The sequence below is a fragment of the Ylistrum balloti genome, unplaced genomic scaffold (assembly GCF_031769215.1).
Source record: "Ylistrum balloti isolate Yb309-2 unplaced genomic scaffold, AGI_CSIRO_Ybal_v1 Utg370306, whole genome shotgun sequence".
In the NCBI taxonomy this organism is placed as follows: domain Eukaryota; kingdom Metazoa; phylum Mollusca; class Bivalvia; order Pectinida; family Pectinidae; genus Ylistrum; species Ylistrum balloti.
Window position 1 is genome coordinate 267,704 of NW_026782228.1, and position 25,746 is coordinate 293,449.

A 25,746-nucleotide genomic window follows, 5' to 3' on the forward strand; every position below is an offset into this window, starting at 1 on the left:
ACCAATTAAGTAATTTTGTTCCATTCATAAAACAATATTTATGATCTTCTTCGATCATCATTTAAAATTAACATAGTAGACAGCTTAGCATTTTATCGAGTAAATGTACTTTTCAAATGAAATAAAAATGGCATATGCTTTGTGCTTACAGGGCCCACAAGGACAGGAAGGACCTCCCGGTATGCCTGGACGCACTGGTGACAGGGTATGTACTTCTATAATATACTGTATAGATTGGGTTTTGAGTGATTCTAATTTTGCTTGATTCGAGGATGGAACAAAATCGCGAAAAGAAAAACAAAGAAACCATATTACTGCCATGAGAATCCTTTGTGCAAGTAGCATTTGATAGAATGACAAATAAAGGAATTTACAGTATCTAGCCTGTAATGTGTGAAATATCACTTCAATGTCAGTTCATAATGAATGAAATTTGATTGCGTACTATTATGTAGTATCTTTCTGAATATTCACATGTTAGTTTATAAATATCCAGTTATAATTAAACATTAGATATGCAACCACCGGCTGAATCTGATGCATTTGACCATTCATAAACAATGTGTCGTGATGGTTAGGCCGTTGTAGATTTTTTTGGCTAACCGATTTGGTGCCGTAGATATATATGAGGTCCTATTACGGCAGACACAAATAAAAGTTCTCTATCTTCGTCCGTTGAGTTACAATGTCTAGGTATATCATATAAATAATGATTAACTTGATTACACAAAACCTCTGCGTTATATTGATAAAACGTGTCATGATTTTTTTCAAAGATGTTAACTTGCACTAGCTATGAAGAATTTACCTCATAAATATGAAGGGAGTATATCGAACGGATGTCTTCAAACATGGTAGATCATGAGGTCGGTTGAATGAAAGGTTTTTTGTTAGCTGGTATGTGCAAAAGATTCAAAGCCTGTCCTAATGCTTTTAGAATTAATTCTTCGTATGTGGTATTGCATGGAGTTGTAGTTCTCATTTGATCCTCTTTCACAAAACATTAAGACTTTCAACAGACTGTAAGACCTTGTGAACTTCAAACACAGACTTTCAAATTAAATGGGATTACAGGAAAGAAATGTACGTTATCCAGTGACCAATTGACCTATGGTCTATTTCTCATACTATCTTAAGTTAAGTATAAAGATGATAATAACCCACCTGTTCTCTGTTAGTCTGTTAACAATACATGTGCTCTGTTGAAATCCTGTTACACACACCTCGGCTGTGGATTATATATATAATATGATACATTTCAGCAACATAAGCGTTTCAAATTGAAACAATACAGATGTCTGTTTTAAAGCTTAACTTCAGTTCTATAAAATATGAACACAGACTCTATAGTCACGAAATAAAACCTGCCAACACTATAATTGGAACGATTCAAAGGGTTTTCATTCTTTCTTTAGATTTTTAGAAACATCTTCCGAATTTCTAAGACTGGCAAATAGCCACTGATGAAAGGTTTTTAAGTGTCTTCTAACACCTAGTTTACACAGCATTGTACCGATAACCTGCTTGGACAGAGTAAGAGAAAATAGTACCTAATGTTGGCGTTGAGTTTCCCACACAAATGACTCAGACCGGGTGGAACGACTTCAATTACCAGCTAATTTATTGAAGAAGGCCATATGGCTAGTCATAAGGTCTAGAAATCAGGCTTCTGTTCGAGCTTAGATGTAACCTCATATTTGCAAAGTTTTAAACTTCCGTAATAAATCAATTCAACACATTACACTATCGACTGTGTCAAGGGATAAATTATTGCCATGAAATGTCTAAATCAATTTTATATCCTGTTTTAGATACGATAATAATAATACTTTCCGGGCTGATATTCTAACGATATAAGTATTACGCCTGATGACATACATGGAGTTCTTTTCCATCTTGTGTACACTTTACATTGGATTGAATACTATCCAAATATACTATTGATTTGATTTTTTTATAACGTTATTAATTCATTAATTAGATTACATTAATAACTTTGGAATATTGTAAGACACATATAAACAATATTCATGATAATCACTATCAAAATATAATTTTAACACGTGAATTGCATAATATGACCACATCATGATACTTAAAGGTCTTTTCCTACTAGCATAGTTTGGAATTATTTAGTAGGTTGAAGTTTCAGAGTATGAATTTCATACAATAGTATCATAAACACATGTCGCACAAAAGAAATGATTCTTTAATTTCAATAGAAATAGACATTCCTATCTTAAGTTAACCGATGTGCCCCTCCAATCCTTTCAAATATTGTGGGTGGTTCCCGTCACAGCCAAATGACATTGAAAATAAGCCTTCATGCTGAATCTAAGTTTCTAATGGTAGTACCGCTATACTTGATCACTGGTATCACTGAATAACACTTCTCATTACCTCGTTTCGAAGCAGCAAATAGCAATCGCTGGGTAGGTCAGGGAAGGTTGCGATTCGTCACGGTGAGGGGTATTTCAGTCTCCGGCCTTTCCAGGACCCATCACAGGGAGAATAGTCACTGCTCGCTTCACAGTACTCCAAGACGGCAGCAAGAAACATTCCGCGCCGCGGGAGACTGAAAGTGAAGGAGGGACATTAGTATAGACAATTATTCAATATGAAGTTTACTTGTGTATTAACGTGTTTATTTGTCATACTCCTCATTGTCAATGTAAATGGATTTCATAAAAAGAAAGAGCGTGAGGAAGCTAGAAGATTAAAAAAGGCCGAGAGAGCTGCAAAAAAAGCTGCAGCTAAACAAGCTGCCATGTTAGCTGAAGCAGCTATTAAGGAGGCTGAAATTGAATTGGTAGAAGAAATTGAAGCTATTGACGATAAAGATATTGCTGATAATGTTGATGATGTTGGTGAAATTGAACTTGAACCTGAACTTATGCAGGGTGACCAAGGGGAACCAGGACCAACGGGACTACCAGGAATTCCAGGCATGGACGGCAGACCTGTAAGTGTATTATCTATATATTTAATCTGTATTTGAACTTTAGTGATATTATGTCATAACTCTTGAAAACATGTAGTGAAACTTAACGATTCCGAAAAGTATTTTGTACCAAATGTTGTAATATACAAAGGTCGGATGAGACAGGTTGCACTAAAGATATTAAGATGTACAACAATTAATATGCATGGTAATATTCTTAGCAAAGATGGAATTAAAATGATTTCATTGTATTTGAAACAATATGAAAATATGCAAAACAAAATAAATGATCAACCATTTTCATCATAACCATATTAAGTGTAATGATAAAGATGTTTGATCAGAAACTTAAATATCATCTTTGAATGATGGAATCATGGGTAAATATAAGTTTCACAAATTGTCTGTATTAGTGTGGTATTGAGATAAGTCAGACGTGTCCAGATTGTGTATTCTGACAATAACAAGTTACACATCATTCTAACAAATTTCATTGACGATTCATCAAAAGGAAGGGTCACACGATCTTTCCACAAACTAGGGCTTCTCCCTACATTACAATATACAATAACTAAAGATAACATGTGATGACACAATTCTAAACATGCACTGGTATCCATTGATAAATGTTGATGTAAGACAAATCAGGAAAGGATTCAGATGAGGGAAAAGCAGAAGGTAAGAAGGGGAAGTCCTTGTTGCTTAGTTTGTCTGTATTAAGCTTTATAATTATCAGTGAGTTATTATGAAAATACCTTTCGATACCTTAAAAGCGTGAGATACATCATAAATGCCTTACTGAAGTACACCTGGTATTTTAACGTGTTTTTTTTAATTGTACATGACAAAATGATAGACAGAACGTCATCGTCATGATATTATAGCATCCAACTTGAAACAGAGCTCCGCCTATGATCACTATATTTAGAGTACTGTTTCAAATCGCTAGGCTTGATTGGCAGTAAGAAAGGATACTTCAAATTCTTTACTCTATCTGGGCAAATAACAGAGATAATTGGTAGTAAGTTGTATCGTAGTCTGATACGAAATATTTTAAACAAGAAATAATGATTTCATGTCGATTTCAACTTCTGATACTTGACTAATTTCAATGAAGGTCTTGCAATTTTGAGATCTAGTGGGATTAAATTTTATGTAAATCACAATGGTTTGAAAAACTTTTCAATAATCAGGAATATTTTTTTATTAAGTCGAAAACAAATGATAAAAAACCTAAATATCACTTCATATCTAAAACAATACGTTTAAAACGCATAATCACGGGTAAAGGGATGCCGAAAAAGAACGCATTGTGAAAGTATGTGAAGAGGCTATTTAACTTCACATCGACAAAAACTTGGCGTATCATTATCTAACAGCACCTTACACGAGAGCCGACGAGATCTTTATCAAAGTTAGGCTTGAAAGTATAGGCTATGTTATCTGGAACTGTTTCACGCTTGCTTTGATCAAATGCTCATTGCCAAAGATTGCAGTCCAGATGCTTGGTCTAAGGGTCAGTTTCTCGGAGATAATAATATCCTTGTTTGATTTCACAACCTTAAAAAAACTTGTCTGTGTCTTTGTCCTTATCCGTAAAATGGTTTTTGGCTAGAATTCAAAAAAGGTTGTGTCGACTCCTACAGCGAACAATAAAGATAGACTCGATGATGCTTCACTGCATTGTCCTGTACTGTCAATTAGCAAATAGGTGATCTCCAGTGCGCATGACGGAATGTGCAGACTGTGCAATATCAAATACAGAAAGGATCTTACACACGCTGATTAAGAATCTGCCCCTCCCACTTAAGACTATCTACTAGCTAAATGTTAGCTTAACTAACCATGTTAAATCCATTTATGTGGTCTGAGCAAAAATTCCACAAGTTTGTTTTCTTCAAACAAGTGGTTTTTTCGTCATAGTCTAATTAATTTTACCCATGACATCATTTTAGAATCCTCGTCTTTTAAGTATTTCTTTATTCGCTTTCTCAAGACAGTGTCATCCTCTACTTTCAATATAAATAGAATCAATAGAGCCAAACAATGGTTTGAACTACACCATGCTAGGGTTAAAAATTGAAATATATAGAAGATCGAGAACATTTGATGTACAAATAAAAAACAATTGAATTCTCATTATTTTAATTGTTCAATTATCATTTTATATGAAAAGAATAAAAAATGGTATAAGATATGTTTACATGAATCATTCGTGGAGTGGAAATAACGTTTCTGAAGATCATTATTTATATTTCGTTCATGCAATAATGAGGCCGACTATTCAGTGACACCATATTCTTAAATCTTACTCATTGAAACGAAATAAATCATTCGATTATGTAGAACGATATTCGCAGGCGTTTCAATTTATATATCGTGATATACATAAACGTCCCTACTCTAATCTGCAATCAGTCACCGGAAGCAATCCAGGCCAAGGGAGGTCATGCTGATCTGAGTATAAAGATAGGAAGCAGCAGTCCAGTAGTTAATACTCATCGCGATAGAGCATTTAATTGGTTAATTTGTCGGATAATTTGGCGAAACATGTTAGAGAGTTGTAAAAAGTACATTTTTCCCAGATGATAGTTCTATCATTTTAAAGATCTCTGTGTAGTCGGTTTCACATCTGCATATGGTCTGGGTTTGTCTTTACATGTAATTAACTTTCTGTGTTGCGTTAAAACTCCGAAACCTGCTGATGTTTACTGATTCCAGTAGAAATTGGTCAAATTCCAATGACTCTTTTACATCGAATTAATTACTAAGATTTTACCCGCATGATGGTACCATGTTTTACAATTATGATATTACAACTGCGATTCCTGCGCCGACAATCCTAGTAATCACTAAAAAATAATTAATAATATTAATATATAATATAATAATAATATTAACGAGACGGGAACAATACGATATTTTATGTAATGTTTTCGTTTGAATTAAACCAGCGGAACACCAAAGGTGTTTTTCCCGGGAAAAATTGAAATAAGCAAGTGTATGATATTTCACCAGTAAGATAGAAATTATATCTTTTAGATTATGATTGATAGTGAGCGCAATCATCAGAAGTGAGCAGGGCAAAAACAAATTATTTTCAGTGCAATTTACTATCTTATAGAGCATACTAAAACTGCTACCATCCAATTTTAGGGACAAGATGGACCCATGGGACCTATGGGCAATCCAGGTCCCCAAGGACTGAGGGGCGCGCCCGGACAACCAGTGAGTATATATATTTTTCAAAGCAAGAACGATCATATGATTATTAATCATTATGATATGTATTTGCAATTATTAATCATTTCACGGACGTATAAATCCATGAAATTAGGGCACCCACGAAATCCTCGAAAATGCACCCCTGGTGATATAACAATGTATGCAATTGGTCGTACAATCTTAAAGTGTGACGTATTTATATCTATAGGGACCACCTGGCCCTCCTGGACAAGATGGTGTGTTCAGTGGAGATCTGGTGAGTATTACATTTTTATGTCATAGCCACGTTACTGTCATTTTTAAATTGCGCCAATTTTACATTCGATGATACTGTGTATATCAGTCAGTTTTATGCATATTTTTTACCATACTGTTTTGTTAAAAACCGCGCCTGTTAAGACTTTTTAAAAAAGATAATTCAGTGTGTAATTTTTTAATAACGTATTTCCTTTCAGAAATTACCGAACGATTTATATCATATCGTTGACGTATGTTCAAATTCCACTTCATGTTTACTTTTTTTTATCCAAACCTTATTGCGGTACATATTTATGGTATTCAGATTGGTGATGCTTATCATTGTAACAACCGTTTCTACTGACTACGTTTCACATTATACAAACTCACATGGTGGAAACTGGGATCTACAAACGGTTGTTTATCGTTCTACTCATCAATATAATATATCTCATTGTTACATTGCGTTTGTTATAGTTGCACATAGAAGTAGCCAACACTTTCTTTGTTTCGTTTTGTTTAAATATAATTCAGCTATTCAGTACATTGCTGTTTTTTTCCTTCTCCACATTCAAGAGTCAATATTACGCCTCACTCAGCAATCCAGATACCCAAGGACAGATGGGACCACCGGTAAGTTTATGTAAGCATGGACCACCAGGACACACGGTAAGCACCTATCACACGTCGTCGCCGGTTACTCTGGCAACTGAACGCGTCACTTCCGTCACTTCGTATCACAACATCTAAGACAGCATGAGTCGTCTCCCTTGCATGTCAATCTACTATTTGGTCTGCATTATTTTTCATTATTTCTTACCCGTCCTGTCTGGTTTTTTTTTGGAGGGGATGGGTTCTAATTAGGCAAAACAGTTTGGCGGAGACACGTAACAGGTAACAAGATATTAAGCATTGTGCACGGAATTGCTCAGAAAATGACATCCTAGCACTTAAAAAGGTGCATTTCTTAGAGTATAAATAAAAAATTTAATCAGTTTTACTGCCGTTCGTATTGAAACTTTTGGCACAAATGAGTATTGATATCGAGCCCTGTCATTCTCGAGAAAACCAATTAACGTGTAAACTTGTTGTTTAACATGCACTGGTATATGTGCAGCCGTGTATCTAACATGACATTATAAGCAGACAATCACAGAAATCCTAGGATCAGCTTACTTACATCTTGTTGCATACCAATGGAATTAATTTTCCTACGAAGTATATCGACCAACTAGCAGGTATGGAGACATCCCTCCCTTTTGCTAGGATATCAACCCTATTTCGCTTAAAGAGTATTAAAAAGGGATGTGTTCTGTCTCTGTCACGTATTTGTCAACGAAAAGAAAAAATCATATCTTCACTTCTTATTTTTCTTTGCACGAGTTATAGCGAATAAAGAATACTAGGTAAACGTAGATATTAACAATAGGTGTTTGTTTTTGTAGAAATCAGTTACTAACATCTGATCTATAAGATCGTTGTAATCATAATGATATATATTTCTGGTGAAAAAGAATATATCCATGCTTTATTGCATGTACAGGACAAGAGGTAAATTTTCACGCATGCATTTTTATATAGAAAATTTTTTGTATAAATTGTGTTTATTATTCTGTTCTTGTACTTTCATTCATCGTTTTTGAAAACTCCTATCATATCTATATTGGTCTGTGTTCCATATGATGTATAAACACCTTCTATGCTTTTGCACTTTTACTTTACTACAAAAATTAAATATGTCTATTCTTTAATAGTAAAATAAAGGAATATTGATTATTCTTGAGAACTTTTTATTACATAGCTTTCTGAAAGACAAAATATGATAAAATTATGCATCGTCATGTATGCCTTCAACATTTCATCGTATTTGCAAATAAATGAGCATGACATTGTGAAATAACTTAAATAAAATAATTTTTTAGAATTATTTAGGCATTTTTAAGAATTCGGAAAATCCTGTTTTTCGAAATATAAATCGTGACGAGGATGTGAGTGTTATCTGTTTTTTATGTTCTGTTTCAAGGGACCATCAGGACCCGTCGGTTCAACAGGACTTGTAAGTATCTTTGTTTTTCCTCATATATATAGTAATCGCGTGTGTTTGTACATTTGTACGTCTAATTTATCTACTTCAGGTATAATCGTACCAAAGTTACAACGCCCAGAAAAATCATTTTTCACTTTTCATTCAAATAATAAATAAAATATATTCAACGTACATTAGAACGGACTTCTTGCAATGGCCTAAATAAAAAGAGCACGGCGACGGAGAATGCTTCAAGTTTTATCCATTATAATAGTGTTTCAGTCATGAATACCATACGTATAACGCTGACTTATTAATATTCATTATATAAAACATAACTATATAACGACATTGCTATTACTTTTTTCTTCAGCTCGGTCAAATTAATCCCATATACCATTTATTGGATTGCTTTCTTTTCGCAGAATAATTAAATTTGTATATTTCATTTCAATTTCTTTCATCGCTTTGCGTTTCATTTGCCTCAAAATATACTCAATTTGCTTTCGGCTGTTAAATTACATTTTATCTGAGTTGCTTTTGGTTGCATTGGATCACATGTATTAAAACAGGTCATTTAACTTTCATTTTTACCAGTAATGAAAAACCACCTGATTCTTTTAACACATTTTTGCTTTTATTTGCAACTGAGAAAGAGTAATAAAAAGGAATTATATCATATATCGAGCTAGTATCGCGAAAACGTTAATTTGAATATAAATTATTTAGCACGTAACGTTTCATAATTATTTCAAAATATAGTTTCCTAAAAATGTATATCCTGCTTCCTTCATTCTATATGACTATTATTTCTGCAAATTTTTTTGTTAAATTTATTCATTCAATGGATATTAGGAAAATTAGATGAGAAGTAATGATTTGTTTTGTCTGATGACGTCATCATCATGGTTAGTATGTACCTGTCCGTGGTTTGCTCTGTGTTCCAGTTGCGCGTCATATCATTAATGTATGTATATTAGTGAAATTCGTATAACAGTATTTTTTCATTATACATATGTTATAAAAACTTGACTACTATTCATCAGATCTCTTTAAAATCAATAAATCTTCACGCACATGATCTCAATAACTGATACTACCTAAGGTGCTGGTTTCCATAGAAATATCATCGAACTGTTTGTGAAATGTTCGTCAGAGACACCTAGTATATATCAATCTATTGTCGATACTGTAAACCTTATGTTACAAAATCGCGGCTTTACCACATCAGCCTTACATTTTTGCGTTTTATCTGATATTAATTCCGCAAAATGTCATTTCCATCTCTAAAATATTCCTTGCCACATGTATGAATTTTTCGAGGATTGAATGTTCCCGCGAACAACGGAAAAATGTTAATAGCGCGAAAATATTTTAAGGTTTACAGTATGTTGAAATGTGTTGTTTTATAGGTTTTAACGTTTTATTATTGTAGAATTTCATTTAGTATTAATGATGAAATTCGTTTAGTCTATAGAGTATATTCGTAATAATAATTGATATCTTTAAACATTTTTAAGATATTTTAAACAGAAACAAGAGACAATCGTTAATATATTGTCAAAAGCGTTTCTATAACAAATTAACAAGCGAAGCTAGATATTAGACAATATAATTGTATAATGTCTACATGTGTTGATGTAAATAAGAATGCTGTCATTGTAGTCTAATTTGGAGCATTAATCATTTACGTTTGAACCTTTCGAATTAATGATGTATTATATATATATATATATTTTTTTAAAGATAGTAAAAGTTCAGTTTGACCGTATTAAGCTAAAAAAAATATTCACATGAAGAAAGTATTCATGTATGGTTATGAAAATTAGACGTGAATTTTGATTTTATTAACTAACAACCTCTTGTACTGTCCACAGCCAGGAGAACGAGGGGCGCCAGGTGAGCGGGGACCAGCGGGAGCCACAGGAGCACCCGGTGTGCCCGGGTTATCTGGACCCCCCGGCCAGCCCGGCACCCGAGGACTCAGGGGCCAGCCTGGTATGCCAGGAATTCCAGGATTACCTGTAAGTAGATGTACAAAAACACTTTATGACGTCATCATGCTAAGGCATATTGAACTCAGATAACGAGTATTATCATATAAAATTGTATTGGTACACAGGTTTCATAAGATTGGAAAAAGAACCAAACTGAACGATGAATTGAATTGTTGTTTGAAGTTATGACATGAGATAAGAAAACACTATTCGTAAAAGAAATAAGTCTAAGGAGGTTTTCTTTTTCTAGTATTTCATTTTGATGTTCATTTGGTGAAATTAATCATTTCTGATTATAAATTTTGTCGCACGTGATCAGAAATTAAGCCATCTACCTGACTAATATACTTCGATTTTAATTCGCCATGTGAGATAAACAATTGATCTATATTTTATTTTTTCACATATCTTTTGATAGTGCAATGCGTACATTCTTCGTGTCGTATTGTGATATGGCGTTATGTAATGTTTGCTAATTTCAAAATTCATATTCCTATAATGAAGAATGGAAAATGAAGTTATCGTACAAAAGTTGACAACTTATATAATGTTCTGTTTCAGGGACGAAGTGTTAGCGATACCGAGGTGAAAGAAATTTGCTTCCAGATTCTTCGTGGTACGTAACCCTACAAGGAGAACTGCTAAGTTTTGTTTATCTTCTGAAGACATTCTGTATTTTGATGTGTCAACGGAAACATCAGTTTAACCGAATCCTGATTTTATCTATTAAGAATTATTATGAATTGAGTCAAGCATTAATCCAGTAAAAATACACAACTTTAAAAATGAAATAGATTTAAGAGAAACAAATGAAAAATATATAGATATTTAAATAAATAAAATCAGAGGGTTATTATCTTATGTCAAACATCAGTCTTTAGATGGCCATAGTTGCCAATAGGACGTTCAACAATCCGAAACCAAAACCAAACAAGTATTTGATAAAATGTGTCATTTTCGCCGTATAAGACATCCCTTCTATTGAAAAACTGTCAATTTTAAAACATTATTTAATGATTTATACGATGTAAACGCATTTGAAACGCTTTTACATATGCTTTGTGATATCGTCATTTGTTTTCATGTACCTTTATTTCTGATTTTTGTCAATAAAATATTCTGTATGATTGCAGAGAATATGGAGGAGATAACAGCAGATTTGCGAGGACCTCCAGGTTTACCTGGTGTTGGCAAGCCTGGTAGACAAGGACCTCCGGGCAGGGTTGGAATCCAAGGTAGGGATTACGTATGATCACAAGATTATTAATGGACACAAGATCAAGATAAATTTATATTACTCATGCAATCACACCATCTTATTTTTTTGGCTTTTCACCAAAGCTCTTGGTTTTTTCTCGGACACAAAGGGAATTTCGCTTCCATCGGGGTCGCCAGATGTAATAATTATTAGCTGACATCTTGTTTCATCATTGTTTTAAATTTTTTGGAAAGTTTAAAAAGATCGTTCTTCCATGAATTACATCCATATGTTCCAAACTGAACATCAGAAGTTAACGCGGCTACTCCAGGAGTCGATTCTATAAACATAGTTTTAGCATGGATATATGACCTACATATTGGTATGACATTTACTGTTACTGGGACGGAAATCAAAACAATCCGTGCAAACTTTTAATGTTAGATTAAATACTGATTGTCATGCGTTATTTTCAGGTGAGCGTGGACCACAAGGAATGCCTGGAGAGAGAGGAATGATTGGTGTGTCCGGACTTCCGGGAGCCCAGGGTCCAGTGGGGCCCGCTGGTGAGAAAGGACCGAAGGGAGATAGGGGTAACACAGGGAAAGGACAGAGAGGTCGTCAAGGAGAAGCTGGGCCTCCAGGTTAGTAAATGAAGAGGAATCATAATTTTATACTTATCATTGACAACATTTCTTTTCTTTATGACGTTGTTCATCAGAATTTTTTTAACTGGTTACCATTTTTTATTCAGAAATACCATCAGAAAATTTTAAGGATATCTTAGGTGTAATCATTTGGATTAAAGTGTTCTATTTTCCCTTGTTCTCATCAAGCTTATTCTGTCTCCTTTCAGGTCCACCCGGTCCAACAGGAGAGGGTATTCAGGGTAGACCTGGAGACCGAGGACCTCCGGGTGTTTCTGGTATGCACGGGCGCCGAGGTGTCGCTGGACCTCCAGGACCCCCAGGCTACTGCGAGTTCTGTAACTTTGCTGCTGGCACAGGATCACAGCAGGGCCCGGAGTACATGACACTCGGTCAGGCTAATGGTATCAAGGGACCTTAAGAAAATCTCAATCAGTGACGATAATTTGTGATATCACCTGTAGCTTTCATTACCATCAAAATACCTTGACCATCCGTATCGCTTTCATCCTGTCATCCCAACTCTTCTTAATACCTCACGCCAACGCCTTTCTTTTTAAATAGTCCCAGAACAAAGCATAATATTTATCTTTTATTATTTCATTATAGCTGATAGAAGTTATTATTTTGTTTTGCTACAAAATATATGTATCATTATTCAGCATTTCCCCTTTTCTTTGGAATTTCCCTGCTTTCTAGCAAATCCCTCATATTCATTAATCATTGATGTATGCAAGTATGTACGTGTAATCATGCTCCGCATTTCGTTGTGTGTCATTTTAAACAGAACATCAGATTTGCTGTATGACGGATGTTCTTGTACTACTTTATCAGTTTATTTCGCCTCCAAGCAGTTCCGTTTCCTGACTTCCGTTACAGTTTTCTTTATTTTGGCTCATAGCGGTTTTATTTTGCCTTCGTGAAGTTGCTGTTATTGTTTTGCCTTGTGTAGCACTGTTTTTTTGTCTGGATTTCATACTGTTAGTGTGCTTTCCATTTATATGAGAATGTAGAAATCCTCCAGGAATGTGAATGCGCTATACCACGCTCTATATGCCAAGTAGATTTAGTAGCGTCGATTTACCTTGCTTCGCAAAAGTTCAATGCAAATGGACGCAAAAACCCTAATGGACACCTTAGCTCCGCCATGCCGGCGGCCATGAAAGCCTGAAATAATTTGTTTCGATGTAACATGCTTTTATTAAGATACAGTTAACTAATAACAATAAAGTAACAAAATTTACGTCAACCTAGAAAATAACTTTCTAAACTGACATTTTATTTAAAATAACTGGTATGGTTTAAACAGGCTCTAAACTCATAACCCATATCAATTCTCCATCTGTGTTAAGAAACTAATTTTTGAAAATTTCAACAATTTTGTTGTGATAGCATTTAATTTGTTCCTGTTTCGGTTATCTTTTTTGTATGATGCTATTTTTGCTAGAGATATTGCAGCGAATTGATGTTTAATTGCTCAAGTGAGCTTGTACGTTTTCTGTGAAAACGTCTTTAAAGGCCAGTATGGTATTTCTACGATTGATTGGTAGGATACTTTGAAAATGAATCTTAAAAATGGATCTGTCATTCAAGTTCTACCACATAAACACATATACCTCACAAATACGATCACATGACATGAACCGTCACAGGTTACGTGGAAATGTATATGAACGTAAAGATAGATAGAAATAGCTGCAATAAAAAAAAATGCCTGCAATTGCATGTCTGACTCTCGAATTTCACTCTTTAGTTTTACTCAACGATCAAATTTTCGTAAAAATGCGCGATATATAATTATACACTCAGGGAAAATCGTCTGATATTGACAATAGCGCTCTTTCCCTATTTCTTGGGCATGGTGCGCTTTCTAATACTCTGGACATACCTGCTACTCCTTAAGCATGCAAACGAATTTCTACATTCTAGTTCGATATTGCATGTTAAATTTAAGGAAATATTTTGTAGCTGGAAACTAAATGCTTGCTTTCTGTATCCTAAATATGATTGTTTTTCCGTCACTATGCATGTGCAACCCACGTTTTACTTACCCTCCATTCTATCTCCGCTACTAACCCTCACTTTGGTGGTGATGTTACGCTCACTCCTCACGACAGGCTTTCCTGGTTGGGGTGTTGTTGAGGTTCCTAAGGGTATCGAGCCCTGGCGATCTCTCTATGTTCTTTCTGTGAAGTTAGTAACGTTGCGAAAGGAACTCCGAGACAGTCAAACAATGGCGGATCAAGACTTTCTTATAGTTGGTACAGTTGGTAAAATATGATAAAGGCATTCATATAGGAAGACTGCATTTTTATGGAGGGATTGACATTTCTCAAAAGGTTGTGACTTGTCGGAATGTCATACTTCGACACTTTGTGAATCATTGAAAAGATGAGAACAAAATAGTTCTCGAAATGTGCCTTTAGACAAAGAGTATCATCTAAATGTATACTTCTATGACTACCATGTTTCCATCCACGCTCTATAAGCTCTTCATCTTTACTTAGACAATGTCCATCCCGAGACAGGTTCAGCATCCATGTCTGTACATCTTCATCAGTTGTGTGTGTATTGTGTGATTTGTTGTAATGTTATTTTGTGTGTGTGCGTGTGTTAGGGACAATTGAGAACAAAATTGGTGAATAGCAATTGGTATATCAGAATTGATTCATGGTACGTGGTGATTGAGAAAATAAATGCAGTGCAACGCAATTTATCACATGATAGCTATATATTATTTAAATAATATGTTACCTATTGTGAGATAAATTTCGTTGCTCTCTCCAGTATATTCCAACTACCATATTGTTGCGAATGTAACACAAAAGTTTCTAATTTATAATGATGACAATGGAATGATTCCGTTATTTTAGCAAGCAGTAGGCATCGTCGTTTGTTTTTCTTGTTTGATTTTAATTTCGGAGTATATTCCATTGTTCTTGAGTTACATTTTCAAAATGATTCTTAATTTTGATGAACGACTTGGTCTTGATATGAGTAACATGTATCTCTTTGAATGATTTGGTCAGGTATTACTTGATACTAAACATTATGCAATAAACAATAGATGTTGCAGAAAACAATGCATTAAAGGTAAAGTAGAGAATGGAAATGGAACCAACAATGACAAGTTTATAAAATTCAAATGTCCATGAGTTGATGGATAATTAAAACTGACTGACGATTTCCATTTAACAAATAATATAAACCATATAAGGTCAGTGTTTATTTCTAACGTAATTTATCTGTGAAACGTCTTCGTGTGATTTTGACGTCATATTTACTTATCGCTTAAATGTTCGTAAATAATTAATGATATGAAAGTTGTATATATACTATTTAAAAAAAGTATTAAATTTTTTATGTTCATAGCAATTAACAGTTACTGTCACTCATATATTATAGTCTTTCAGCGTGATGTGTAAGTCACATGATCCCTTTCATGACCAGAACCAGCTAGAATCCAAAACGCTTATACATGTTTAATAATGTTTAGTACAGAAATACTAACCAGTCACCCAAAATTATGTAAATAATATTTAAAACTATTTGATTTTGTAGCAAGTAGATTTTAGGATATTAGATGTATTGTTAATGCGTTTGTGAATTTTAACAGTAAATGATATTAAAGTGGAAGTGATTTAACAACTTTTGCTTGAGAACAAATTTGTATAACAAAATAAATGTGCTTTTTCTTACTTTCTGTTTTTTGTTCTCTTTGCGTAAAAACTATACTGGTAAAACTTATGAATTACACTTCCTTTATACAGACTGTAGTAACATCAAGTGCTGTAGAATGAATGGCTGTTGTTTCAATCAATGGGTTTAGCACGAAATATGATTTGTTTAAAAATATTATCGGAAATAAGACCACCAGTCCATAAGCTTTCCTTCCGGACTCCGGGAAAAAGGCTCTGAGTAAGAGAAATGAACAAACCACTTAAATGATGACAGTATTATAAATTGTTGACATGTGTGACTTAAACAATATGACCTTGACGATTACAGTAAAAAAGTGACTCCGAAGGACGGACGGACGGACCGACGGACGGACATCAAATAAATTTTACGAAAGGAAATGGCAGTACACAGAAAATGAACTTCTTTTCTCGTAAAAAAAAAACAACTCACAGAATACATCCATACAGCATTGTTTGCCACATCAATTTCACAATACTATTCATCAATATACATTGTAATAATAACTTATGAGTCACACGTGTCTTCAGTTTGTATGTAGATTTTTCATTTAGAAATAATCGCTTTTATGACAATATACTCTTATTATATACTAATTATTACAAATGTTTTGCCTTCTACTTTTGCCCTTCGATCCAAAGATTAACTTCGCTCCTCCTCGACACATGATTTCTTTATTTCACAAATAATTATTATTGTTCTAGTAGAAACATATCTAATTTATTTATATGTATTTAAACGTTGTCCACCTTTACGTGTCGCACTTATAAAGGACCACATAATATTTCAGGAAAGTTTGAGATGAATGGTTGTAGGGTCAAGGTCACTATAACCATTTCTTTTTCTTTTCTTTTCTTTTTTGTTTTTTGTTGAAAATCCTATCGGCTTTATTCCTAAGGGAATTTCGACCAAGCATCATCTACTTATATACCACGATATATCAGATATCTGGGTATGACCAGAGTGTTTTAGAGTCAAGGTCAAGTTCGTCGTTACTATTTCAAGAAAATCCGTGTTAACGCCCCACTGACTTTATTTACTGGGGCATTTTGATCAAACTTGACAATTTTATAATAGACCAAAGTTTCACGCACGAGTTCGAATATCAGGGTTGTACGGTCAAGGTCAGTTACTGTTATCAGCACTCTGGCAACTTCACGCCTCTAGGGATTATCATCAAACTTGATACTCATATATATGACCGTGATTTTATAACAAGTTTACTATCGGGGTTATAGGGTCAAGGCCACAACGGCCATTACTACGTTCACTCTATTGGCTTAATTAATAGCTCTTTTTTTCATGCATCACTCAATACGGAAATTTGTATCGTTTGCGATACCATGTTTTACCGGTCATCATTCAGAGATGACCAAGATATTTTATTCTGACAAAAACAGTTATACCAACATACTAAAATGACAATAATCGAAGTCTACGTATATGGCAGTTATAAAATTGAGGTAAGCGGAAATAAATTTGAAAGATTTTGTCCTACTGATATGTTCTGTCACATTGAAAATTTGTCCATGTTACTCATTTGAATATACTCAAATCTCTCCCCGCAAGAATATCACGCATGTTATCATTACGTCTAAATTGAACTCTTGCTCTTGTATAAGATATTTGAAGGTTTTGATATATATTTCCCATGGATCACATTGTAGTGATTTCATTTCGAGACTTATTAGAAATATTGGAGTATACAACACATATTTCAAGTGTAAATCAGGCCTCAAATTGAACAAGAGATCCCAGAGGAATCTTGGTGCCTACTATTGTTTGATCTTTATTTGCCCTTTGATAGTTGAATCTTTTACCTCATTTTCTCTTCTCTGTTTTTGCTCTCAATGATAAGAAATTTGAACATTCCTTTGCAGAAATAGCGATAATGATATTTACCTCCCAAATCCAAGATGGTTGCCTGCGAGCCATTTTGTCTTTCTGATCAGTCCAAAACTTAAATAAACACAACTAGGGACAAAAGGAAAACCACATGAAATTTGAGAAAGATCTATACAGTGTTTCTCCAGAAATAGCGATAACAAACATTCAAAGTCAAAATCCAAGATGGCTGCCTGTTGGTCATTTTGTTTGTCTAATCAGTAATGAAATCGAATAGACACAACTAGGGATCAAAAGAGACATACACGTGAAATTTGAGAAAGATCTATACTGCAGTGCTCCAGAAATAGGAATAACAAACTTTACTTGGCAAAATCCAAGATGGCCGCCTGTTTGCCATTTTGTTTTTTCTTATCTGTTCTAAAATTAAAGAGCACAACAACTTGGGACAAAGAGAAAACTACATATGAAATTTGAGAGGGATCCATCCAGTATTCCTTAAGAAATAGGGATAACAAAATTTTCTAAGCGAAATGCAAGTTGGCTGCCTGTCAGCCATTTTGTTTTTTCTGATCAGTCCAAAAATCTAACAGGCACAACTAGGGGCCAAGAGGAACCTATACATGAAATTTGAGAAAGTTCTATGCAAGGAAAAAGTGATAACAAAATTTCAAAGTCAAAATTCAAGATGGCCGCCTCTTGGCCAGTTTCTTTTTCTGATCAGTACCGAAATCAAAGAGGCACAGCTAGGGATCAAAGGAAACATACACATGGAAGTTTTGGAGAGATCAATTGAGCACTTTTCAGGAAGTAGTGGTAACAAACTTGCAAAGTCAAAATCCAAGATGGCCATTTGTTTTTCTAATCAGTCCCAAAATTAAATTAAACAAGAGACCAAGGGAATCCTACATATGAAATTTAAATGAGATCCATCCATGCTTTTTAAGAAATAGTGATCATAAAAACTGTTAACAGATGGTTGACCCACCAAGGTTGTAGGGCGATTTGAATAGCTACCCTTTGATGATGATATGATCAACAACAAGAGGCCCAAGGGGCCTTAACGGTCACCTGAGGAATATATGTCAATAATCTGGGGATTTTAAAATGTTGCAAAAATGTAACAACACTTGTGCAGTACCACGTGTAAAACATCTGTAGCAAGTTTGAACATGACCCACCCAATGGTTCTTGAGAGGAAGTCTATAATGTCTTAGCCAAACAGAGGCCAGGTTGGCCATCTTGGATTTTGAATCGCCCCAAAAAATTAAAACACTTGCCAGGACCTTGTGTAGAACATTCGTATCAAGCTTCCCCTATTGGGGCCACGCCCTTTTTCTTCGCAAACTTGAAGCGGCTTCCCGTGGGGATGCTTTGTGCCAAGTTTGGTCAAAATCCATCCAATGGTTCTTGAGAAGAAGTCATTTAAGTCATTTTACATATGGCCCCTTTTACACCCCTTATGGACCCAAAAAGGGGACATAATCACTTTTTTCAACATAATTTCATATGTCCTTCACTAAGAGATGCTGTCTACCAAATTTGGTTGAAATCGGCTAAAGTTGAATTTTTTACCCTTTTAAGCGCCCCCTAGTGGGGCCGTTTTTAACCAAATTTTTTTTTCATTCGCAAACTTTGTAGACCTTGCCATAAGGACCCTAAATATAAAATATGAACTTAATCTGACTGTTGGTTCATGAGAAGAAGATTTTTAAGATTTACCTAATTTTACCCCCTTTTTCCCCCTCCTGGGGCCCCTATTGGGGTCATGCCCTTTTCTTCGCAAACTTGAAGCGGCTTCCCGTGGGGATGCTTTGTGCCAAGTTTGGTCAAAATCCATCCAATGATTCTTGAGAAGTCGAATATGTGAAAAGTTAACGACTCACGACGCACAACGACAGACAAATCATGATGGCAATAGGTTACCATGAGCCTTTGGCTCAGGTCACCTAAAAATGTTATATATATTTATATTGTATACATTATTCATATTGAATGTCAATCAAAACATGCTGGTTTTTTTTTTTTTTTTAGAAAACATTGATTACTTTGGAATATGGAGTTTCAGTGAAACCCATCAAGATCTTTCATTCTTCTTTCATCCAGGATTCTTAATAGATGAATCCCAATTACCACGGTACATTCCATGATACCTTTAAATCATGATGCCTGATGTACAATCGACTATCTTGTATACAAATTCTAGTTTTCAAAGGATCATTGTATTTAGCTAAGTGAAATAGTATTGATGCATCATCTAATCTAAGGAGTCGCCATTCCTCCCATATACAAAACATTTCACGATAAAGCCCAATTAATTATTTGGTTTGAAGTAATCTGGAATAAAATATCAACAGTCTAAAAAGCATGACATTTCACAGAAATTTTGACTATGATATTCTAACGCATAGTCAGGAAATTGAAGAAAGCACTAGGAAATCCAACAGGTCTGCATTGTTAGCTTGTATTCAATGCCTTTCACAAATAAAGTAATATTTCACGTCAATGATAGGAAGTCATTTTAAGGCATTAATAAATTTGACCCCTGTGACTTATAATATGGGTCAAGTTTATTTCTTTTCGCAAACTTTGAAGGCTTTATCAGCCTAATATCACAATTCTATGACTTTTGTCTAATCAGATACAGCTGTTTGAAGATCCTAAAAAATCTGACATGTGACCATTTTCAGTAATTTAAGTCAAAAGTAAAAACTTCTTAACAAACTTTGATGGACTTCGTCCCAGTAACCTTCCAGCCAAATATCATGATTCTATGGCTTTTGGTTATTGAGAAGTTGTTTGAAGGTTTTAACAAATTTCACCTCTATGGCTGTATGATTTGGTTTAGGTCTTTTTTTCACTAATTTTGTCAGGTTATATCCCAGGAACCTTCCAGACAATACATGATTTTGATTTTAGACTTTATGGGTTCATCATCACATGTTATTTAAAAGTTTTGACAAATTTAATATTTGTAATCTTGAACAGAGGTCAAGGTAATATCTTTTCAAAAACTTTGTCAGGCTCCATTCCAGACTCTTTAAAAAATCCTGAATAAAACTGTCATCCAAGAAAACACAATTACCTGCTGATCATAAAAAAGTTTGAAAATGATTGGTTGAAAATTGAGAAAGGAAGTCTCCGCACAAAACAAACATTTATGATGGATTGATGTACAGACAGACGCCTTACCATAATATGTCACATCAAAATTTTGACAGGCATGTCAAATGTGATATCAAAATAATGATTAACATTACTGAAGACTGTTGTACAAAATAATGATTAACATTACTGAAGACTGTTGTACAAAATAATGATTAACATTACTGAAGACTGTTGTACAAAATAATGATTAACATTACTGAAGACTGTTGTACAAAATAATGATTAACATTACTGGAGACTGTTGTACAAAATAATGATTAACATTAAATTTTCTCCACTTACACAACACAAAACAAGGAGATCAAGTTTACATACTTTTATTCCACAAAACCTAGCACACTCCTTATACATGAAATCACAGTTTTATTTGTCCAACGTCGCACACTACAGTTTTCACTTTCCTCTACACTCATTTAGTTTTGATTCTTTTTCTCCGTAAAATGATCAATGGTGTAGTCCTCTGGCCTGAAAATACAAAAAAAAAAATATGCAGCGATATTCATTGCCTTCCTTAGTACATAAAGGCTTAGTAACACATACAGCTTACCAGAACTGAACCATCTACAGTAACAGCAAATTTAGGTCACTTTGGGCAGAAAGTCGTTAACACAAGTGAGAAATTATTCGAAAAACTGTGCAGAAATACACTGTTCTTAATGGGCAAGTTCAACTCTATTCATGACACGAATTCATTTTTGCCCGATGTTTTTTTAAAATCATTACATGTATTATTTTCACTGTTTTGAAATGATCAATTGTCTTTTATTCCAATCAGACTGGGTTTTTTTGTATGTTTCTCTACATGCTGTTAGTTCTTTATGTTTGAGGATTGGTAATTGTTACCATCACTTATATAACTGAGTAAAGATGCCATTGGTTTCATAAATATAGAGATATATAACATATATCAGGGATATTTTGTTACTTACTTTTGCATAAAAATCAACCCTTTCAAAATCACAAAAAAACCTTAATAGCAAAATTTGCATGTTTTCTTCTCTTTATTGTAAACAAATGAATACTACATCTACAGGGCTGATGTACCAACATGCACCTGTACTCTTTGTAGTCATGTATATTTCTATAGTAAAGAAATTCTAGTCAGAATGTAAATCTAGTATGACTTAGCAGTTAGACCTCAAGTTGATGTTTGAATCTACACTGGTACAATGTATGTAATTATGCAAGCTATATCCATTCTTCAAAAGAGGCCGTTCCAATTTCTGAGATGATGAAATTTTAAAAAAATTAAATAGGCAAAAATTGCACACAATACATTTTGGGCATTTTCATAACAAGAGGCCCATAGGCCTTTATGGTCCCCTGAGTTGAATTTTTAATTTTTTTAACAAATGACGAGCACAAACTTAACAAAACTGCCTTATCCAATATCAAGCATACAGATTAAATCATAATTTAATGTTTGTGGCAAGTGTGGATTTAAAGAACACTGCAGAAATTTGAACAAATCCAACTCCTAGGCCCTGCACTGAAGTTTTCAAAACATTGAACATCCTTGACAACAAAATTCCAAACTGTTTTGTAATCCCAACTGTAAATGAATACAAAACCTCTAACATTTGGCCCCTCTGACCTTAAAAGTGGATCATTATCTTAACAAACTTTGTAGCCCTTCGTCCCAGCATGCTGCTTTCCCAATATCAGAACTCTTGACGTTATTGCGAAGAAGTCGAAAATGTAAACTGTTTATGGAAGTTACGGAAGTTCATCCCGCGCAAACAATTCAGGAAACAAAGGCAGCTACACAGACAACAAGTCAGTAGTAAACCTATCAAAGTACACTTTAACCACATCCGAGAAATCACTATTATCTAAAGGTTTAAATTTTTGTCCAACACCGAATACACCAAAAACAGTATCATTATTAACTGATACCTTTATCTTCAACAGAAGGGTACGCCTAAAACACTTTTTTAGAAATCAACCAGCATCTGAACCACAACCATTCCGTAAGGCGTCCGGATGGACACCACCGTCCGGCATAGACAGCCATCTAGATACCTTCCTAAACATTATAACAGAAACGATTAAAACTGAGGTCGCACCAAGAAAAGTTAAGAATAATTTAACCAAACAAGAAAGATTAGCACTAGAAAGTCTTATGAACAATGTTGAAATAATCATTAAACCCGCTGACAAAGGGGGTGCAGTTGTCGTGATGGACAAAACAGATTATATAAATGAAGCCCATAGACAATTATACAACCCGGCTAACTATAGGAGATTAAAGAAAGATCAGAATCCCGAAATAGTGAAGAAAGTGAACCAGTTCCTCAAATTTGTCAGGGAACGCAACCTATTAGACCCAGAAATCACCCAATATCTCACCCCGAAAAATCCGAGGACTCCTATCTTCTATCTCTTACCAAAAATACATAAACCAGGTAACCCGGGAAGACCGATTATATCACAAGAAGGAAGTTGTACAGAAAAATTATCAGCCTTTGTAGACCATCATTTAAAACAACTGGCTACACAGACCACCTCATATATAAAAGACACAACAGATTTTTTGAGGAAAATCAAAGAACTAGGTCCCATCCCACCAGGAAGCCTACTGTGTACAGCTGATGTGTCATCACTGTATACATCCATTCCCCATCAGGATGGAATACGGGCAGCGAAGATCGCTTTGGATAACAGAACCAACCCCACACCCAGTACTTGGATCATTTTGCGAATGATAGCAATCATATTAACAAACAATTGCTTCAGATTTGACCGGGAATTTTTCCTACAAATCCAAGGCACAGCAATGGGAACAAAAATGGCTCCCAACTATGCCATTATATTTATGGACCATCTGGAACAAAGATTCCTATCAACACTAATGAGAGCACCAATCGTCTGGTGGCGATATATTGATGACATATTTTTCATATGGCCCCACACCCGAGAGGAACTGACCTCCTTCTTAGAGGCCCTAAACGCATATCACCCAACTATAAAGTTCACGTCGGAAATTAGCGACACATCAGTGGACTTCCTAGACACAACCATCTACTCCACAGAAGATGGGACATTAAGCAGCAAGATACACAATAAACCGACCAATGCCTTCCAATATCTTCACTACAAAAGTTGCCACCCGAAACACCAAAGAGACAATATACCGTATGCACAGGCCTTGCGCGTACGGAAAATATGCGACAATGATATAGATTTCAAGAATGAATGCATAAAGCTGAAAGATAGATTTGTCAGGAGAGACTATCCGGAACAACTTATTGACAACGCCATAGCCAGGGTGAGCCAGGTTAATAGGGATAGTCTCTTTAAAAAGCAACAAAACACCGAAACCCAGCCGGCCATAGCATTCGTACTGACGTACAACCCTCAAAATCCACCAATAGGAAAGATAATAAAGAATTACGAACATATACTACGCTACAACCCCGATACCCAGAAAATTCTCGATCAAGCGAGAATACTGGTAGCACACACTAAACCGAAATCCATCAGGAATTACTTAGTTCATAGTGATATAGCCAGAGAACTAAAACCCGCCGGGAACAAGCCGTGCGGGAAAAACTGTAGAATCTGCGTATATATGTGTAACACGGAACACGTGAAGAGTAGCTCAAACAATAGAAGTCACAAGATCACTAAATACATAGACTGTCAAAGTATCAACGCCATATATCTTATTACATGCAAGAAATGTAACATTCAATATGTAGGGCAAACATCTAACACTATCAACATCAGAATTAGAAACCATCTATATGACATCTACCGCCGTGATGAGAGCAAGCCTGTCGCGGCACATTTCAGCTCTCCCGGACACAATGCTGATGACGTCACAGTTACCGGGTATCAGTGACGTTAACACACAGTTGAGAACCGAAGAAAGTTGGATTTATACACTACAAACACAACGACCGTGGGGCTTGAATATCCTAACATAACCAAATGGGAGACAGCAAGAAAAAGTCACAGAAATCATGGAGACCATCTATCCCGTGCATACTCTGTGGAAAATGCTACACCACAATGGGTAACTTACGCCGTCATGTCAATAACATACACGGAAATAGATCTACGTTTTATCGATGCAAAATATGCAAAACAACGTTTGGCAGAATGGACAACTATGAGAAACATTTACGTAATATGCACCCATTCTACAAAGTAGAGCCAGAAATTATGAAAGATGTCACCAGAGAACAGGCAAAACCACCAGCCAAATGGAACAGACCGGCAGAAAGTTTGACCAAGAAACAGTTGGAACTAGCCAAATTTAAAGTAAAACCAGCCACGGGCGTAACCTCCTCTGGACCAGCCAGTAGGTTCAGACCGGTTCTTGAGGAGGCAGTTGATTTACTTAAACAAGATCTTTTTCTGAGTGATTCATCTGATTCGGAGTCAGAAGCAGAAGGAAAGCAGGGGAGTCGGAACCACCGAGACCTAGCCTATTTATCCAGTTCAACCCACACTATCTGTTTAGACGAGAAAGAGTACTAGGAGAAATGAACACTGTTATTACATTACAATTTATTTAGCAACAAAGACTGGTTAAAAGCAATTATATTCAAGGCAGTTATCTACCCGTTCTATTTCTATCTTTGTACACACGTCATAATTCTAAGTTATCCTCCCGAAGAGTACTTCAGGGGGTATGTTTACTGAAAATATTGTCCTGATGAAGACCTTGCGATAAGGTCGAAACTAGTAGACAGTAAAGTTTCTACTTAATGATATAAGCTTGAGTATGTTGCGGTTTTTATTCTTTGATTAAACTG

The 25,746-nt window shown here is 35.1% G+C and overlaps 3 protein-coding genes across 6 annotated transcripts in view; all 3 read left to right on the forward strand.

The window, feature by feature from the left end:
* Positions 1-15,969, forward strand: part of LOC132553182 (collagen alpha-1(IX) chain-like) — a 158,098-nt gene extending 142,129 nt beyond the window's left edge. For 3 of the 4 annotated variants that reach the window (XM_060217409.1, XM_060217408.1, XM_060217410.1), the window contains exons 31-41: positions 152-205; positions 2,900-2,962; positions 6,098-6,169; positions 6,375-6,422; positions 6,980-7,072; positions 8,427-8,459; positions 10,307-10,453; positions 10,988-11,042; positions 11,560-11,661; positions 12,101-12,268; positions 12,481-15,969. In XM_060217409.1, the coding sequence (XP_060073392.1) occupies positions 152-205; positions 2,900-2,962; positions 6,098-6,169; positions 6,375-6,422; positions 6,980-7,072; positions 8,427-8,459; positions 10,307-10,453; positions 10,988-11,042; positions 11,560-11,661; positions 12,101-12,268; positions 12,481-12,692 (1,047 nt within the window). In that variant the 3' untranslated portion in view covers positions 12,693-15,969. The remainder of the gene's footprint in view (positions 1-151; positions 206-2,899; positions 2,963-6,097; positions 6,170-6,374; positions 6,423-6,979; positions 7,073-8,426; positions 8,460-10,306; positions 10,454-10,987; positions 11,043-11,559; positions 11,662-12,100; positions 12,269-12,480) is intronic. The other variant, XM_060217411.1, reaches the window with a different exon arrangement.
* Positions 15,970-20,182: 4,213 nt separating this feature from the next.
* On the forward strand, positions 20,183-24,827 carry LOC132553191 (uncharacterized). The gene is made up of 2 exons (XM_060217420.1): positions 20,183-20,262; positions 22,895-24,827. The coding sequence occupies exons 1-2, from the start codon at positions 20,183-20,185 to the stop codon at positions 24,825-24,827; spliced, it is 2,013 nt and encodes a 670-aa protein (XP_060073403.1).
* An 89-nt stretch (positions 24,828-24,916) lies between these two features.
* On the forward strand, positions 24,917-25,468 carry LOC132553193 (MDS1 and EVI1 complex locus protein EVI1-A-like). Its single transcript, XM_060217421.1, has one exon. It carries the CDS (start codon positions 24,917-24,919, stop codon positions 25,466-25,468), a length of 552 nt encoding a protein of 183 aa, XP_060073404.1.
* Positions 25,469-25,746: the final 278 nt, after the last annotated feature.

Coding starts and splice junctions, on each gene's coding strand:
- LOC132553191 (XM_060217420.1), top strand. CDS start 20,183: ATGACATTTCACAGAAATTTTGACTATGATATTCTAACGCATAGTCAG. Junction 20,263..22,894: donor AGCACTAGGAAATCCAACAG/GTCTGCATTGTT, acceptor TATCTTCAACAG/AAGGGTACGCCTAAAACACT.
- LOC132553193 (XM_060217421.1), top strand. CDS start 24,917: ATGGGAGACAGCAAGAAAAAGTCACAGAAATCATGGAGACCATCTATC.